The sequence below is a fragment of the Leptopilina heterotoma genome, unplaced genomic scaffold (assembly GCF_015476425.1).
Source record: "Leptopilina heterotoma isolate Lh14 unplaced genomic scaffold, ASM1547642v1 Lhet_53, whole genome shotgun sequence".
In the NCBI taxonomy this organism is placed as follows: Eukaryota; Metazoa; Arthropoda; class Insecta; order Hymenoptera; family Figitidae; genus Leptopilina; species Leptopilina heterotoma.
The window spans coordinates 2,354,587-2,375,081 of NW_025111115.1; the positions used below are offsets into that span (position 1 = coordinate 2,354,587).

Consider the following 20,495-nt stretch of genomic DNA (forward strand, 5'->3'; position numbering starts at 1 on the left):
TTCTCCAGTAGAAGTTCGAAATTAATTAATAATTAAATTATGTAAATAAGTAAAAAAGTAAAATTATTTTTCAAATGAAAATAAATTAGCGAATTTAAAAAAAATTTTTTTTATTGACCAAAAATTTTTTATTGTTACTTTCTCTATAATGTATTTTAATACGTAAAATTTATGGAAATCGTATTAATCAATCTTTTATATGTCCGAATAGTATAGAAACCATTTATTTTCGAGATTTATTAGTTCTAAGAAAGAAGCGTGTCACGACATTTTTCAATTTCACATAATAGAGTAAAGCAACTTGTGTATTTTAATTACATGTTTAGTAATAATAAATGATATGCTACAAGTATTTCAGTTTTAACGAAATAGTAAATAATATAATTGTAATCTAATGTTCCTAAAGTTTCGAAGGAATATTTTTTTTCTATTTAAATATTTTCAAAAATCGATTCAAATTTCGCTCAAACTATTAAAACTTTAAATGCGTGGAAGAAAACGTCAAGTAATTAAAATTACAATATATTAACTATTTTGTACATTTTAATTTCTTTGATTTTGATCCACTATTTTTTAGCTTCTTTTTTTAAAAATAATTCACACTTTTTGAAATTCACAACATTTATAATCAAAAATTAAAAAAAAACATTATTTTATTTAAATTTTTGTCTGAAGAAACTTTTTGAATGAATATTTTTGCTCTAATTCTAATGCTCTCTAATTCTAAAAATAAAAATTTTCAAATAAAATATTGATTTTTGTCTAAAAAAATATTTTTTTTTAACTAACGAGTGCGAAGTCTGATGGTAAAAAAAATAATTATCAACTAAATAAATGTTGAACTTAAATTATCCAATAGCATCTTAGTAATTTTTTAAAAAAATATTCAAATAGAAAAAAATTGCATTCAGCTGAAAGTTTAAAATTTTATTCTCCCAGTCAATATGCATAAATTTTTTCAAAGTTCAAATGAAGGAAGATTTTTTTATTACTTTTCGTTCAATTTGAATTTTATCGCTAAATAATTTTTTCTAAAGGTTAAAAAAAAATATTTTTATTTTACTCTTTTAAACGTTGAAATGAAGGAATAATTTTTTTTTATGTAAATATTTTCAAAAATTTACTAAAATAAAATTAAAAATAAAATAATAAATTCAGTATTTTTAGAAAGGATATCGAGTTAATTTTTTTAATCAACAAAACAAATAAATATTTTCTAACAAAATTCAAAGTTTATGGAAATATTTTTAAAAAATTGTCGTTTATTTAAACTTTCGAATTTTTAGAGAAATTTATTTTTTAACTAAGTAAATATTTGTTTTTTACTTTTCATTTCAGTATAGTAATTTTTGAAAATATTTAAATGGGAAAAAATTGCCCTCAAAGCTTTTCTCTAAAGTTCAAAAATTTCTGATGATTCAGTATCATCTGTTTACTGTTTGCTTGTTGTTAAAACCACATTTTTTAAAATTATAAATTAGTTATTTAAAATTTATTCTGAATGAAAATATTAAATTGTTTATTTTATTATTATTATTACTGATAACTATATTTATATTTATATTTATATTTACAATATTTTTATTCATATTTTTTTAACTATTTTATACTTATATTTGCTTATAACCATATCAACGTTTAAGACAAATTTTAATAAACTTGAATTTATTAAATTTGAATTGAGAAAAAATGACCTTTTTCTGGAATTGGAACAAAATTTTGTAGCCTTGACATGCATTTTAGATAAGTCATATATATATATATATTTTTTTTTTGGTGAAGTGAGAAGAATTTTGTTTCAATTTTAAGTAGAAAATTTGATTCTTTTGTTTAATTAATGACAAACTCCTTTAGAAATTCAAGTACATTTGTAAGGGCCACACTATGAGTGACAAGCATTTCTCTTTTGGAATTATGAATTGCACCTGCACTAACTCTGTTAATAATGACTCGGTCAAGTCTTCTTTGTCGTGCATAAGAGTTTTCAAGTGTTTTCCACGCTCTTTTCCTCAATATTATAACTAAAAGTCTAAAAGATTTCGAAATAAAGAAAAAAACATAAACAAAACATTCGTGTGTTAGAGAAAAAAATTCCGTTCATATTGTGAAATATTTTTTAACACGAAGAAATTTTTTAATAATTTTAATTCAATAATTTAATTAATTAAATTAATAATTTTAATAATCATTTAATTAATTAAATTAATAATATTTAAATAATTTGATAATAATACTTTTGATTTTTATAATAATTTTATTTTTATACAGTAAAATTCAATGAATGTCTGGTGTGTAAAAATGCTAACACTATAATAATGGGAAATTTTCAAAATCATTAGAATAGTAATTTTGCACGTTCAAAAGATTCTTTGATATTCAAGAAAAGTACATTCGAATAAAATTGAGATAATTGGCTGGCATTAGAGTTGAATTCTGAAATTTACACGGAGAGAAACTATTACTGTGTTGCATTTGTGAAATGCAAAATACCTTTTATCGAAAATTTGTACTTTGCTAATAAGGTGTACTCGATTTTAGTAAATTTTTCTTTAATTTTTTTCAACAGTTAAATCGAAAATATTTTGCCATTTACTGAATATTATTTAAATATCAATCATTATTAAATTGCATATAAATTTTTGGGAATTCAATTATTTTCAAAAAATATTTGAAATTCAATTATTTTCAATATCTAGAATTATCATAAAATTTAGCAAAAGAATTCAATTATTTTCATAAATAATAAAACTCATCGAAGAATTTCAATTATTTTTAATACTATTTTCAATCAATTAATCGAAAAATTAAACTATTTTCACAAATAAAGTTTTCCACAAGAATTCAATTATTTAAAATAAAATTTTCATAATATTTATCATATTTCGTGAAAATTAATTATTTAAAATAATGTTTTGTACAATTCTTATGAAGAATTCAATTATTTTCAAAAATAACAAAATTTTTCACAGAAATTCAATTCTTTTTAAACATTTTAATAAAAGTTTTCGCAAGAATTCAATTATTTTCATAAATAAAAAAATTCTTCTTAGAGATTCAATTATTTTCCAAAATAAGAAAATTTTTTTACAGAAATTCAATTCTTTTTAAACATTTTAATAAAATTTTTCGCAATAATTCAATTATTTTCAAAAATAACACAATTTTTCACAGAAATTCAAATTTTTTTAAACATTTTAATAACATTTTTCGCAAGAATTAAATTATTTTCTTAAATAACAAAATTCTTCTCAGAAATTTAATTATTTTCAAAAATAACAAAATTTTCCACAGAAATTCAATTCTTTTTAAACATTTTTCGCAATAATTCAATTATTTTCTTAAATAATAAAATTCTTCTCAGGAATTCAATTATTTTTGAAACTTTTTAATAAAATTCATCGCAAGATTTCAATTATTATTAACACAATTTTACAGAAATTACTAAAAAATGTAATATTCTTAAAAATTTAATTTCTATTACTCGAAAAAATCAATTCTTAAAAAAAAAATTTTTTTTATATTCTTTGGAAGAATTTACTTATTTACAAAAATATTGGAATTTTTTACAGGAATTCAATTATTTTCAAATATTTTAATAAAATTTTTCGAAAGAAATCAATTATTTTAAATATACAATTCTAATTTAATTTTTTTGAAATAATTTTATTATTTTTTAGATTTTAATAAAATTCTTTCCAAAAACTCAATTATTTACATAAATAATAAAATGCTTCGCAGAAATTCAATTATTTTGAAAAATTTAAATTAAATTTTGTCCAAAATTTCAGTTTTCAATTATTTTCATAAAATTTAATAAAAATTCTTCTAAATGAATTCAATTCTTTTCATGAGTAATAAAAATTTCTTAAGAATTCAATTAGTTAAATTAGATTTTGCATAAAATTAGTCGAAAGAAATGAATTATTTAAAAATTTTTATAAAATTCTTCGCAAGAATTAAATTTTTTTATAAATATTTAAATTCTTTTATGAATAATAAAATTCGTTGAAGGAATTTAATTTATTAGCAGAATGAGAAAGAAGTAAATATTTTTAATGAAAATTAAGAAAAAGTCAGGAAAAGCAAAAATATGGAATGGAATTTTTATCAGTTTTGTAGTGTCAAAAACTTTTTTTCTGATCCTCAAGATTAATTTTTCGGTAGCTATTTTTTTTACTACTTTTTTTTAGTTTGAAAGCTACTTTTTGCTACTTTTTTAAAATTAATTATCGATTCTGATGTCTGTATACGTGAATAAAAATAAAATCCAATAATTCATGAATCATTAAATTTTGTCACCAAATATAAATAAAAATAAAAACCAAATTTCAACAAATAAAGAAATAGAATTTTTTTTATATAGTAAATAATTGCTGGTATAAACTTTTCTGCAAATATCTATAAATATTTATATTTAAATTCAACTATAGAATTTTCTTAACAATTGCTTTAAATCTTCTTTAGAAAGTATTTCTCGAATAAATGTTTGAAGTTCTTCTCCAACGCTTTTCCAAATAGGAGTTCATTTCCTGAGAAAAAAATTTTAACTTTGCAATTGTAAATATTTCTCCCTTTTGTATTTTTTTTCTTTTGTTTTGAAATAGATATTTTAATTTGTAAACAGATATTTTAGTTTAAAAAAATTAAACAAATATTTTAATTTACAAAAATGAAATGGAATTTCAACAATAACAATGGAAGAAGTGGAATAGAATTTCAAAGACTATATAATAGAAAATGTGTAACGATATTTATAGATTCATGGGTATAAATGGAATGAATTCACACATAAATAGTAACGATGAGCAAATCACAAAGCATAAGTCACACATTTGAATTGTATTTTCTTTTTGTGAAGAGAGTGACATTTTCTGAAAAAGTTTATTGCGCACTAATACTATGGCGAATGTTTCTTTGTAACCCGCATGGTTCCAGTTGGCCCTGTTTCAACTTTTCCTCCATTCGATGACGAATGCTATGATCGAAAAATATCTTCAAGTCGTATTTCATCGAGTGGAATTCCCAATTTCTATAGAGAGAGACAATCCAAAGTAGAGGAAAGCGATTCTAAAATTATTAAGCTGTAAACGGAAAAACGTGAACATTCCTTTCGATATCATGTTTCTTTCACCACTTTTTTTTTTTTTTTCCCCAACAGCCATTAAAATACAGGTCACAAACATATTTGTTTCTTTGCTGGAATATTTACTGAAAAAATATTTATTAGTATTTAATAATAGATTATTAGGTTCTTCAGAACTTTTTAAATGTAGAAAATATTTTTTACGAAAAAAGGAATTAAAAGTACTAAGAAAATTTTGTCGTTAGGTTTGATCCTTTTTTTCGTTTTCACAAGAATTTTTTTTCTAGAAACGAATTTATTGTCAACTACTTTTACATTGAATAATATTATATTTGTTTTACCTTGGTTCAAGTCTATAATTTCAACAACCAGATCTTTCGTTCACGTAATCGATTTTTAAATATAAAATCATCAATGATAGTAAAATATTGTCTTTGTTTTGTTTAAAAAGAAAATTCACCCGAGAATAAAGTAAAAATAGAAATTTAGTTTACCCATAATCTAGTTTATGTTATGTGCATAATTTCGAGCAATTAAAGTAGGTTGTATCCCTATTTTCGAGGTTCTAGTGAAATTCTAGCAAAAGCTTAAAAATTCCTACAATTCGTTAAGGAGGGAAAGTTTAAACGGCTCAAAAATATTATGAAATCTTCCAAAAATTGGGCAATCTTGAATATCCCAACAAGGAACTAAGTCAGATTTATTTTCTAGATACTTAGAGTAGAGCTGGAGAATAATTGTCGGTTCTTCGATCCGTCCCCTCAATTGGCATTTCGGGAATGTCCAAATTTATGACAGAATTATATACTCAGAATTCGATTACAAGTCTGACGACTTGTAATCTAATTCTGAGTATATAATTCTCTTATTTACTTTAAGAAAATAATTCTACGATTTGCACCTAGCGCGATAAATTATTTTGAATTGGAGAAACAATCAGAAAACGGCATTATTTAAGGAAAAGTAAGAAAACGATGTTTATAACTTTAAAAAGCTTCTCAAGAATACAGTCTAAACTTAAAAGTAGAATATATTTTTTTCACTGCTCAAACTCACGAAATTTTGTTTCTAAACGTGAAATTGTGAAAATGCACTTAATACACTTCCCTTATCAATGAGACGTACACCTCACGTGCAGTTCAATAACTTAACTAGGACATGGTACACCAGCACATACCCTAACCAATCCCATATGCAAACATTCCGAGCAAGTACACTAACTTAAGTTACAATTTTTCTAAAAAGGAAAATATATCTAATGACAAGAAAAGTTTTTCTTCAAACTTTATGATATTAACTTTCTTGCAAACTTCCTTTGTAGTAACCTTTATTCTTTATTACTGTTCTTGTTTTGTATATGCATTCTGTATTCTGTATACTGTATTCTGTATACTGTATGTTGTATACTGTATGTTGTATACTGTATGTTGTATACTGTATATTGTATATTTATCGCAGAGAAGTATATTAGCTAATGCACCTATTCAGATAAATTGATTAGATAATTTTTGTGAATAATCTAAATAGTTGGCGTACATATCTGTTGTAATTAGACGACCTTTGGGAAATGTACTATTCGCTATGTAGATGCATACTTCTAAACTGTACTTATATGTTCCACTACGAGAATGTAATACAACTCCACATATCCTAGGATTAGCAACATGCCTGGCTCTGTTCCAAACAACCTCTCTTTTTCTCCCCCCTCGCTCTCAGTCATCCAAAAACCCATCAAATTCTGAGCCCTCCAGGCACTATAAATTACCGGACATTATGTTATCACTCAAGAAATTGTTTTATATGAAATTATGAATATAAATATTAGTCTCTTCTGTTATATTGATCAGATTAATTTATCATTAATTGTTTTCTTCACCTTGTCGCCAAAGATTTGTTTCTAAATTATTGTTAATTTCAACAGAGCCACAAGCTTTGAACGTCACAAAGAATTTCTTTAAATTAAACCCAATTATTTAGGTTTTAAAAAAAATTCAATTCCTTACGAAAAAACTAACTGAATGTTTTCTAGAATGCAGGTACTCGTCTCAAGGAGTTTAAAAAAAATACGACAGTTAATTTTTATTGTAAATATTCGTGAATAATTTGGAGCGCACTCTGCAGCAGTATAATTTCTCGTTAGTTATATTATAATTTGATTAATGCTGATGGTTTGATATATTTTATCTACACACATATTGTTGTTAGTTATGGCATAGAGCAAAGGATCAGGCCATCATGAGGGCTTATGGCTTTTCCAACGACATGCACAGAAATGGAGTCAGTAGGTAGCAATGGCGCAGAAAGCTGTTTAGGTTAACAGCCCCTTGTCACGCACCAACAACTATCGCGGTAAGCACTGGCTGATAAAATTGCCATTTCAGCCTTCTGCTTCTAATATTCACATGCACATGTGAACACCTCACTGGAAATACATTTTAAGTCCCTGTAAAATGGCTTTCATTCACTAGACCATCAAATTTTTTACTGTAGATTTACTTTATACGCGTGTTCTCTGCTTTTTATTCATAAAAATCAAAATCGTTTAATCCTTTCGAAGAAATAGTACTCCTAAATTCTCATAGTTACACAGGTGACAATATGAGAAAAAGAGATATTAACAATAAATAAATAAATAATTAAATATAAATTTGGGATTAGGATCGCTCATCTTTAGTTACAGATCGTTGGTCGTCTTAAAACGCATTAATTTGTCTAGATTCACTTTACATTGCAGACATCGTATGAATTTGTAAAAATCTGTCTAGTAATGTTTAAATGAATTTTTCGGAATCTTAAGTGAAAAACCCCTCAGTCGTCAATTAGATCCCTAATAGTCAGTTAAGGATCAGTGTCTTCTTCAGGTAGATTGAACAAAACTAGATTGTACTTTATTTCAGTTCGATCAGCAAGTTCATCATTATTAGATACTGAATTAGAATCAACTTTTGTAGAACAGTTTGCATCAGATTTATCAAGTCTCGTTTCGACAACAGAAAGACGCCCTCTTCTCTGTAGGTTTACAACTCGGCTTTCCATATCAGTGAGCCTAAACAGCATATCGGATTTTATTGTTGATGTCTGGCATATTATCAGTCATGATGGAGTAGTTGTTAGGACACTTGAAGATACATCCTTAATAGTTTTCATAGCCTATTTTTCGCATTCGTCTCGGGTTAACTTTGGGTTAATTGTGATCGGTTAGATCCAACAAAATGTTATTGATGCTTGGATCATCGTTAACTAAAGATAAACTCTAGGTGAATGTCGAAAACCATAATATTATCCATGATACTATCCGTAATACTATCCAAGTTAACATAAGTCGGTGAAGATTTGGCATTAGTCGAAGGAGACAATGACCTAGGTTTACAGCATCTAGCGAAGGATCCATCAGGCAAAGTAGAAAGTTGTAACGAACAACTAGAATGAAAAGGAAGACAGCTTTCTAAACTAGGATGATAAGGATTTGGATGATAGGATGATAGGATTTCTAATTAGGATGATAAGCTTTCCACAACTATCCAAACTTGAAGCACCATTGCATCAAAATTGCTGCAGCTTTCACGAGTTTGAGGCAATGTTGTCAATGTTGCTGCAGGTTTAGATGCTGCTGGGGTACCTACACAATTTAGGAATAGCATCTGTATCATCCTTACCACACTTTGTACACTTTTCAACACTAAAGACCAATTTTCGCACAAGAAATATTTACCTAATTCGAACTTACTTCATCCGAATAAATTCAGACAGAACAGTTTGGTATAAAGTCATATAAAGTCACATAAATTCACATCATCATAAAAGTATATCAGTCCAATTATGAAAAAATTTAAGTCACAAAAAAGCACAAGATTTAAAAATCTATCATTTGATAAAAGAAGCATACCGAACTAAAAAAACTGATTTATTTAAACAAAATCAGAGAGACACGCACAAAATGTAAAATCCTACACTTTGGGTATGATTTTAAAATTTAATAATTTGAAAATTATATTTTATGCAAATGGAAGATGTATGTAGCAAACTAATCTTCCTTTGCGGAAGTACTTTACTGATTAATTTCTCAGTGTAGTATATACTTTGGTATGACGCCGACGCGACGGGACGTTCATGATTAGCAAAGTTTTTGGGAGTCCTAAAACTCGACATTTTCCTTAAATGAAAATGACATTATAATTAATACACACTCGAAAAAATCGGAATTCGCCTTTCTCAGCAAGAGAATTTCTTTTGTTTCAATTAACTCTTTTGACAATTTAATCGTGTAGAAATTGTGAACTTAATTTTAAAATTCTGTAAATTTAATTTTAATAATTCTGTAAATTAAATATAATCCTTTTTTTGAAAATTTAATATTCCATTTGCTTTTCTATTTCTAATTCCTTTGTGTGTGTACTTTTCGATCATTTATGCCCGGAGTCCAACGATTCGAAATAACGAGTTTGCCTCGTTAACAACCGTCCACGGCAATCGTGTAAATTTACTGATACCTTGTTTCTGGTGTGCAATCTCAATCGGACGAACAAACCGGAAATGAACTTTCAAATGACACTGATTTTTGTTCCCGCGAGTTCTCTCTCCACACATAGAAAATCATTTCGAAGAATAGATAATAAAAAAAATTTGAAAGAATTTGAAAGAGTTTGAAAATGAATTTGAAAATGAATTTGAAAATGAATTTGAAAATGAATTTGAAAATAAATTTGAAAATGAATTTGAAAATAAATTTGAAAAAGAAAATTTTGACATAAAAACTGCGCTAAAATGTAAATGTGCATATAATTTAATGATAATTAGCTTCATGAGAGTGAAAATGAGTGCCTAAAAAAAGAAAATAAGGACAATTTTTATTTAGACAAAGAAATTGTTCTCATTTATTTTTTCACGTGTTTAATTCAGGAATCTTGAGGAATAAAATTTTCCTCAAGATTTCTCGCACCATTGTTCTCATGAATTTAAAGAAAGAAAAATATAATGATGAAAATTTCATCATAAATCCATTTGAAAATTGTTTGGGTTATTTTATTTTGCTAATTTAAATGAAGCAATTATTGGGTCATAGGAAAATCTCGCATAAAACTCAACGAACCGACAATTTCACACCATGCCTTCTCTTTAATGGTAATTAGGTTTTAAACGCTTCTTCATCACACCATATAAGCAAACATTAAAATGATCTCTATTTTTGCCGAGGGGCAAATTATCTATTTTTGATGATATATGAAATATTAATTAATAAAATTATCATATTTATTAACGACGAGCATTTTATTCTCCTTTATTTTCTTTTCTTTTTCTTCTTTTTTTTTAATTTTTTTTATTTATTTTTTTTTCACTGTATGTAAAAATTTGACATACACTGAAGAAGATGATTCATAGAAAGCTATTATAAGAGACGATTTTCATATAAGAACAGATGGTTTCTTTGAAAATCCCGCTTTCGCGAATTTCTCTATCTTTGTTAGACTCATCAGAAAGTGGAGTAGAGAAGTATTGATCACAACGTTGCGCCTCTTTTACCTAGTTCTTCCTCCAATCCTTCGTTCTACATTCTTCATCCACCATTCTTAAATAGCACTCCTTCTTACTCGATTTAAACTTGCAGACTTTGACTTTCAGAAAAGAGGATTAAGTGCTGTCTTTTTCCTCTACCAAAAAAAATTTACGCTAACAATTTTTTTCTCATCATATTTTTATCACTCTCAGATTAGTTTCAGACAGTATCCAATAAAAAAAACTTTACTATGCATTACAAACTATAGTTAATGCTGGAAGATGGAAAAAGAAAAAAAAAGTTTATATCCAGTCAAAAAAAATTCTTTATAGAATTTTACCAGAATCATTCTATATATTCAATCTGATGAATTTTCTATGAAATTTCACTAGAACAATTCCGAGGAATTTCTACATGAATTCTAGTAAATATTAGATAGATATTTATGAAATTATTTTTTTTTAAAATTAAATACATATTGTTAGAATATTATAATTATCACATTATTGTAAATATTAATGAAAGTAGTAGCACTACATAATTTATATATATTTACATACATTTACATATATTTACATACACATAAAGCACAAATTTTGCTGACCATTGTGAGTTACAAAAACTTTCTTTTTCCAATTTAATGAAAATTTATTAGTTTTTAAAAAATATAATTATTCGAAATATAATTTATTCTTGAAAAATACGATTATATTTTAAAACAGTTTTTAAAAGTAATAAAATTAAATTCTTTCAAATATAAAATTAAATAAAATATAACAAAACTTAAAATTGTCTCAATTTTTAAAATAATTTTCGACAATTCAATTATTATTTTATTTTATAATTACAAATAATAATTGTTTTGTTTGAACCGTGTATGTTTTGAAATAAATTAATTAATTATGCATTTATAAACTGTAATGTAATTTTTTTCCACAAAAAACTTTTTCTCTTGAATACAAATATTGAGTAAAATATTAAAAGCATTAAAAATTTTAAAAATATTAAAACCATTTATTTAAATAGAAATGTCTGTATAAATATATGAAATGAAAAAAAACATCATTATAAATATAAATTGGAAGTTTGTGAAAAAAATCCTTCAAGTGTTTGGGAAAATTTTTTCTCATATTCATTGAATAGCGAAAAAAGTTTTCATTGCCAAAGGCTTTAAAAACATCAAAGCGAGTGCGAGTCTGAAATGAATAAATACTTCTTCTTTTTTTTTGCATTAAGTCTAATCGTTGTAAAAGTTTCGACAAATTGAATATGCTATAAGTTGATGGTTAGAAAATTAGTTTTTTCATTGGCCAATATTCTCTCTGTTTATTATTATTCTTCAATAGTAATAAATTCACACGTGAGTAATCGTTCTAATTTCTTTCTCATAAATCACTGCCATCACATTGTCAAGTGCAGTTTAAAAATTAATTAATCTTTTTTTTTTAGAAATTTTAGAAATTAGTTCATTTTCAAATTGTAAAAATTAATGACTCATTTTTTACTGGATTCATTTTTCATTGTGATAATTATATTCACAAATTTTTTTTTTCAAAAAGAAGGGGTAAATTTAAATTGTTTTTTAATAAATAAATTTTTTAATAAATTTTAATAAAATGTAATAGAACATTTTTTGGAATATCTAATAATTTTTTGAGTGAATCAGAATATTCTTGAGGATCAGGAAAAAAGTCAAAAATCAGTCAGTAAAAAGTCTGAAAATCAGAGAAAAATTAGGGAAAAACAAAATTAAATTTCTGTGGTAACCCTGAGATTGATTTTGCCATTAAAAATTAAGAATTGACCGCACTAAGAACATTATTTATATAATCTAATGATAAAGTGAAAACAGTTTGCAACAAACAATTGATAATGAATAATTTTGATTTTACAATCGGAAAACGGTTAAGTCCATTTAATTCAACTTGTGTCTTTTGAAAGTGCAATGCAAGTATCAATTTTTAAACTTCTTAGCTCTAGAAATCTTTAATTGCAGTTCGACTCGATGAATGTTGCAAGTTTCGAATAGCTATTCTGTATGTATATAGTATATAGATATATGACTGGCCTAATTTCACAGTTTCCTCTTGCGACTTGAACTGATAGTTTAATTCCACTTCCGTTCACAGAAGGAGATGTCATAAAATTAAGTCCGAATTGAAGCTCATTTTCAAAAAGGAGAATTCGTATATAAGCTTCTTATAAAAATAAGAACATATTTCTCCTTTTAATCAGATTAAATACCAATTTACGAATGTTCTTTCACTCACGTTATAATCTTCTTCTAATCTCTCATTTTTTTCTTTTTTTCTTTTTTTTTTTTGAAAATCATTTCTATTAAAAAATTGATGAAAATTCACTTCACTAGCACTTGAGGAATATCTCTGAAAATGATCATTGATAGGGCTGCAGTGAAATAATACTAATAATATTTTATGTATTATTATGTAATAAACGGGTGCAAAGAATTTGTTAAATTTATTTATAAGTATTTAATTTCATTAAATTATTTATTTATCATTTAATTTACATCATTAAAAGCAAACAAAGTATTTTTGTTTGAAAACATTTTAAAAATAATAAAAATTGAAGATTTATGTATTAATTAACGACATGTCCCGTTATTTCTATAAATAAATTAATTAAAAATCTTTGAATTCTTGCAAATAATTTTGTCAAAAAATTTAAGAATAATTGAATTTCTTAACAGAATTTTTATTATTCATTAAAATAATTGAATTCTTTCAAAAAAATTTCTTTAATTTATTGAATATTATCGATTTTGCTTATAATTGTAATTAATTATTTTAATATTAAAATTTTATTAAAATTATTGATAGAAAATAAGAAATCTTTTAAACAATTTTTCTAGAGTTTTTGTAAATAAATTAAATTCTTTTGAAGAATTTCTTTAAGTTTTTTTTGAGAAATAAAATTTAGTTTTTTGAATAATTTTAATTGGAAATTTTTAAAATAATTGATTTGAACAAAGAATTTTTTTTTAATCTTTTAAAATAATCGTGTCTCTTAATAATTATAATTAAATATTTGATTATTGAAGTTTATTAAAATTGACTTGAAAATAATTGAATTCCTTAGAAGAATTTTATTATTTATAAAAAGTAATTTAATTCTTACAATAAATTTTATTACTCATAAAAATAATTGAATTGTTCCAAAGAATTTATTAAAATTTTAGAAAACAATTAAATTTTTTAAAAAATTTTACCATTTATTTTAGAATTTATAAAAATTGAATTGTTTCGAAGAATTTATTAAAATTTTTTTAAAAAATTGAATTTTTTAATTAACTTTTATTGATATTAATTGAATTTCTGCAAAGATTTTACTATTTTAAAAAAATAATTGAATTTTTGCAAAGATTCTACTATTTTAAAAAAATATTTAAATAGTTTCGAAGACTTTTTTAAAATTTTAGAAAATAATTGAATTCTTTAGTGAAATTTTTTTCAATTTTGTTGAAAATAATTGAATATTTTGCAAAATATTCACAAATACTTGAACACGTAATAGTAATATTTTTAAAAAATATAAATGTATTTTAAAAAAATTTGATTTTTAAATAATAAAAATATGATTCAAATAAAAAATCCGATTTAGATAAAAAAATACGATTCCACTAAAAAAATCCTATTGAAATAAAAAAATTCGATTTAAATAAAAAATACGATTAAAATAAAACAAATTTTTTTTATTTTAAAGCCATGATTTTTAAATAGAAGAGGATAAAGACTGTAAAAGAAACGATTCTGAAAGGAAGCATAAAGCCTTAAAAGTATGAGGATTAAAATTCCAATTACAATACTCGACTAGACTTTGAGAGCAAAAATTCATTTAAATATTGAAAAGTACGAATGATTACAAGTAATGACACTAGATACAAAGTACCTATACAAAAAATAATAAGTTTTAAATAAGAAATTTTTTTTTTATTAATAATTTTCGATAACAGTTTTTAAATTGAAATTTTTGAAGCCAATAGAGAGCTTTGAACCATCAATTAAGTGGATCGAATTATCACTTTGGAATTAAATTAAACTCTATCAGTTGTGGTTTCATGTGCCTCATTATTACGAGACATAGCAAAGTTTGGAATGGAACGAGAAAATTTTGATGGAATGAAAACAGGTCGAGTGCAATATCGTCTCGATTTAATGGAAATTCCCTTTTTTTTAATAACGCTGAATTATTGTCTAAAAAGAAGGGAAAAAAAATGCTCTCCCATCTCTAGTTCATAATTTTTTTTTTTTTTTTACTCAAATTAAGGAAATCTTTATAACGATCCTATTAAAAGTATCATACTACATTTTTTTTTCTTTTTGCACTGCAGTAATTTAATAACTGTATTTTATTGAGATGTAAAAACTTTATTATATTTAATACATTATTAAAGGTAAAGAAAATCTTTTTATTTCATTCTCTTAATTTGAGTTGGGAAAAATGTTTAGTAATTTGAATTAGTGACTGACTTTTTGATTTAATTAGTAAACTTCACTAATAAATTAGAAATTAGAAAATAATAATAAAATAAATATAATAATTTATTTTCCAAATTTTTTGAATTTTCATTATGGTGAAATAAATACTATTTCCAAAAATTGCGTTTAATTTTTAATTTAACACTCATTTGATCGTCACGTTTTTTTTGTAAATTTTCACTACTCGTCTTAATTTCATGAAATTTTTCTATTTGTTATTTTTGTGCTTGCCTAAAATTTTCCATTCATGATTCATTTGGTCTTTGAAGAGAAAAAATCAGTCTCTATTGGTGATATACAGACAGATAAGCGTCAAAGTTTTTCTCCTACTTTTTTTCCCTCTAAAATTGAACTCAACTTGATCAGCGCATTGCAGTCTAATCAAAACTTTTCACTCTACCTTCCATTTTCTTTTTTATAAATAAAATTGATAATAAATGGAGAAATCTTTTAAGCAATTTATATACATTATACGTTGCATAACTTTTCTCAAGTAATAATCAGATGTACATTAAATTACTTGATAAAAATTTTTTTTAACTTTTTTAATTAATAATTAATTAATTAATTTAATTTTTAATTTTTAACTAATTAATTGAAGTATTTTTTAACTCTTTTCTTAATTATTTCACTATTTACTATTTTTAACTATTCTCTTCTTTATTAATATTATTTACTATTTTTAGTTTCTTTTTGTTGTTGCTGTTAACTATTGAACTATTTTCTATTTTACCTGAAGGTAAATTCACTACTTAACTGAACACTTTTTACGATTTTATTGTATTAAAATAATATTAAAATCACAGTTTTATATTTATTTCATATTTCTCTTTAAGCGAATAGTTATTTATAAAAAGAAAATTATATTTGTTGATTTAATTTTCGATATAAATGTAAAATTTCTACGAAATAGATTTTACTGTTTTTTTCGTCTTCTTCTTTTTTCTTTTTCTTTTTTACTTTAAAAGAGTATGCTGTGATTTGGACTAAAGCCAGTCGTGAATTTCTTTTGTCTGTAAATCATTTTCAAGATACAAGAAAAAAGTGTTATATTTTATTAAAGAAGTATTCGTCCTTTTTCCACTTCATTGAAATCGAGTTAAATCTTGTATTTAATAAAATCTGTGTGAAATTTTTATTATTTTTATTATACTTATGCATAAAAGATGTTTTCAATTCCAAATGTCGAAAGGAATAAAAAAAAGAAAATGACTCACTATAGTTTTGCTCAACTTTTTTTTCGACTATCTAATAATTTTTAGAGCAAATCAGAATATATTCATTAGAGTCAGGGAAAAAGGGAAAATCAGTCAGGTAAAAGTTTGGAAATCAGGAAAAAGTCAGAGAAAAAAAATTAAATTTTTCCATCAACCCTGAATTATTAAATAAAGTTTACGTATAGCTTCACATAAAAAAAGTGGTTTAATACGTGTTAATTTATTATCATTATTATTACAGAATATAAAAACATTTATTGCCTGAAATCAGAATAAAATTGCGAAATTAACTTATATACATAATAAATGACAAAAAAAAAAAAAAAAAGTCGTGAACAAAATAAATTTTTATTATAGATTCATGGCCATATCCCAATAGCCGTCAATTACACAGACCATCATGAAGACTCAGCCACCGAGATTCAATTCTCCTGGAGTGTAGTCGATGCAATAAAGTAGTCAATATAATACCAATTGAATAGTATGTGGGTTATCCGAATAATATCACTCGAGTGACAAATGCATCAAGTGAACAAAATAAAATCATTAAATATAGACGCGAAAGGAGATAGTTTCAATAAAATTGAAATTAATATTAGTCATTATTGTAAATCAGTAAGGATTAATCGGTAATCCACACATAAATCATACTGTCAATTCCAAGAATGAATTTAGTTAGTCAATCAAATAGTAAACCCTGGCTGTGTAATTCTCAAACATAATCGATAGTGTTCAAATTTTTCTCATATATATATATTTATTATAATATAAAAAAATTAGTGACCAAAATTATCAGTGATAATATAGAATTTATTAGCTGGAAATTCTTCGATTATAGTTTCGGGAATTTCTACCGAAAAAAATACGTTTAAAGATTAGAATTGAAATTCGTTATCACGGACAGTGAATTTTTTTTGGAAAAAATTGATACGAAATTTATTTGTTATTGTTGTCGTTGTTGTTGTTGTTGATACGAAAGTGTTAAAAAAAATCAAGATGGCATTCGCAGCCGCCAGGATGATCCTTAAGGACAAAAGAAGGAAGCCGAGTAAAGAAGATTATACCCCCAGAAATAGAAGCAAGGTAAATTTTTAATATCTCATCTCATTTCTCCAGACAAAAACTATACATTTTACTTCAACGCTTTCAACGAATAAAATCTGCCTAAATTAGTGTTTTATTCAAATTTTTAAGATTTAAAAAAATCTTTTGTGTATCTACAAAATAAATTATAAAATGTTTGCCTAACAATAAAAAATCTTTGAAAAAACAAATGTTTTTGCAACTGTACTTAAAATGTTTTTAAAACGTTTATCGATGCGAAAACATATTTAAATTGACATAAATGATTATTAACTGTATCTATATTTATTATTTACTATTTATTATATTTTTATACCCCATTTACAAGATTAAATAATTAAATAATAACAATTTTATTTATTACAAAGGAAAAATTCGTCCTTTTTAATAATAATAAAATTATTAATATTATAATTATTATTATTTTGTTAATTATACAAATAATAAATAATAATAAATATGTAATAATAATAATAATAATATTACTATTATTCTTGTTTTTATTTATTATTCTTTTTTTTACATATAATCTTCGTGAATGTAAGGAAAAAATTTTCCATTTTCTCCAGAAAATTTTGTGACACATTTTTTTTATTGTAATCAGTTGCTCGCGCGCTGCTATTACGCTGTCTGCACGAAAATACATTCACGCCTCAAAAAATCTATAGCGAACAAGAATTTTCTGTGTTTTGTTCTTCTTTAGTGTTATTATTTTATGACGAAATTTTACAACTTTTGAAACAAAACTCAGTGAACATTCATGATTTTGTAAAGTTCTACCCATTCTACAATGTCGACAGATTTCATAAAGATTTTTATCACTTTGGTATTAATTATTTAAAAAAAAAAAGTAAAAAGAATTCGAATACTGAGAAAAAAGGTAGAATAATAGAAAAAAAAATGAAAAATTCATTTTTGAGAGAAATTTTGAGAATTTCAATTACCAGATGAATTAAATAATTTCTAAACATAAAAGGAAATTAATAAAAGTAAAATTAAAAGTAAAATAATAAATAAAAATAAGTAGATAAAAATGAATAAATAAATAATTAGAAATGAATAAAATAAGTAATTGAAAATTAATAAATGTGACGCTCCACGAGAAAAGGGACCTTATGACAAGAGTAAATAAGGTCCCTTTTCTCGTGGAGCGTCACAAATGAATAAGTAAAAGATAATAATTAAAAATAAATGAAAATGAATGAATAGAAATAAATAAATAGAAGAAAAATAAAAATAAATTCAGGATTGCCACAGGTCAGGGAAGTTAGTGAATTCAGGGAAAATTACTTATAAAATTATTTAATGAATGATTTTACTTAAAAAATTTCAAAATTAATTGGATTTCAAAAGAGTTGCGTTTACAATAAATAAATTCAATTATATTCAAAATTTTTTTAAAAATTCACATTAAAATTTCAATTATCTTTATAAATAATAAAATTCTTCTCCGCAATTCAATTATTTTAAAAAAATTTAATAAAATTCTTGTCAAAATTTTAATTATTTTCAAAAATTTTCATCATTTCAATTATTTCCAATATCTACTATTTTAATAAAATTTTCCAAAAGAATTCAATTATTTAAACAAAATATTAATAAAAATTTCCCAGCAATTCAATTACTTATCAATTTTCTATAAATTTCTTTGCATCAATTTAATTATTTTTAATTTTTTTAATGAACTTTCTCAAAGAAATTCAAATATATTCAGAAAATTCAAAAAAAAAAAAATAGTTCTCAGAAATTCAATTATTTCGAAAAATTTAAATAAAATTCTTGTAAAAATTCTATTATTTAATGTTGACAAAATTCTTTACAAGATTTAGTTAATAAAATTGCAATTTTAATAAAATTTTCCTTTATAATTAAATTATTTTCAATATAATTTTTCTTAAGAATTCAATTATTTTTACAAATAATACATTTTTTATGAGAATTCAATTATTTTTAAAAATTTTTGATAAAGTTCTTCATAAATATTCAATTTTAAGAAATATTTAATTAATTAATAAATTATTTATTTTTGTATTTAAATAATACAAAATTTTTTTGAAAATCTAATAATTTTTGTAGTGAATCAGAATAATCTTCAGGTTTCAGGGAAATAGTAAAAATTTTTTTTCTGAAAATCATGAAAAAGTCAGGGAAAAACAAAATTAAATTTTTGTGGCAACCCTGAAATTGGTACACAATGTAAAATTTGCAAAGTGATAAAAACTGTGATAATTAAAAAATTTTAATTCTTGAAAAAATTTGTAGAAAAATAAAAAAATTTCGTTCAATTTAAAATTCAGTGCATTAAGAATGCTGACAGGAGAAGTAATCTCCTTGGAAAATCTAGAAACGTTGTTTTAAAAATGTTACAACTTAGAATAAGACTTCTTTTCATTTTTTTTTTGTGTGATATAACTATATTATAGAGTTGTCTTCTGTCTTTACTGCTTTCTCTCTTCCTTTTATGCTGGAAATCCTACCAACCATGTTGCAAAATGGCTTGACAAAGTAATGAAATACTTTGCACATATTATCTCCGCTTACAAACTGCCACAACATGTACACAAAAGGCAAAAATCACTAATTGAAAGGACAATAACTTTATATTTTATTATTCCACGAAATAATATTTTTCTCAGGGGGGAAAATTTACTAAATTTCTAAATAATAAATAATGGACTAAAAAAATATATTTTCATTCCAATAACCGATTATCAAATGGTTTGATATTCCAAACCAATTATTTGTATCAAATGAAAGTGAAAAAAATATAAAATAAAATAAAATAAAAATGAATAAAAAATAAATAAATAGTTTTTATATGTAAATCAAATAAATTGTGTATTTCAATTAATAATTATAATTAAGAGCTTTAGGTAAATTGATTTTTTTTAATAAATAAATTTAAAGAATAATATAACTTGAAAAAATTATTTCTAAAGTTTCATCAGAATTTAAGTTTTCTTTGAAGAAAAATTTATAACGCAGCTTAATGTTTTAATCAATTTTTTCTAAACTCGTCGTTTTTGTACAAAACTTTATCTAACGACAACTTTTCTTTGAAACTTGAACATCATAAGATATAATAAATGTACCGTTGATGATCTCATTATCTTATCCGT

General features: G+C 23.8%; 1 protein-coding gene across 3 annotated transcripts in view; it reads left to right on the top strand.

Moving 5' to 3' along the window:
• Nucleotides 1-20,495, top strand: part of LOC122508202 (neo-calmodulin-like) — a 154,715-nt gene that overhangs the window by 63,912 nt on the left and 70,308 nt on the right. For 2 of the 3 annotated variants that reach the window (XM_043621397.1, XM_043621398.1), the window contains exon 2: nt 16,651-17,376. The exons of the other annotated variant lie outside the window; for it this stretch is intronic. In XM_043621397.1, the coding sequence (XP_043477332.1) occupies nt 17,290-17,376 (87 nt within the window). In that variant the 5' untranslated portion in view covers nt 16,651-17,289. The remainder of the gene's footprint in view (nt 1-16,650; nt 17,377-20,495) is intronic. 3 annotated transcript variants of the gene reach the window in all.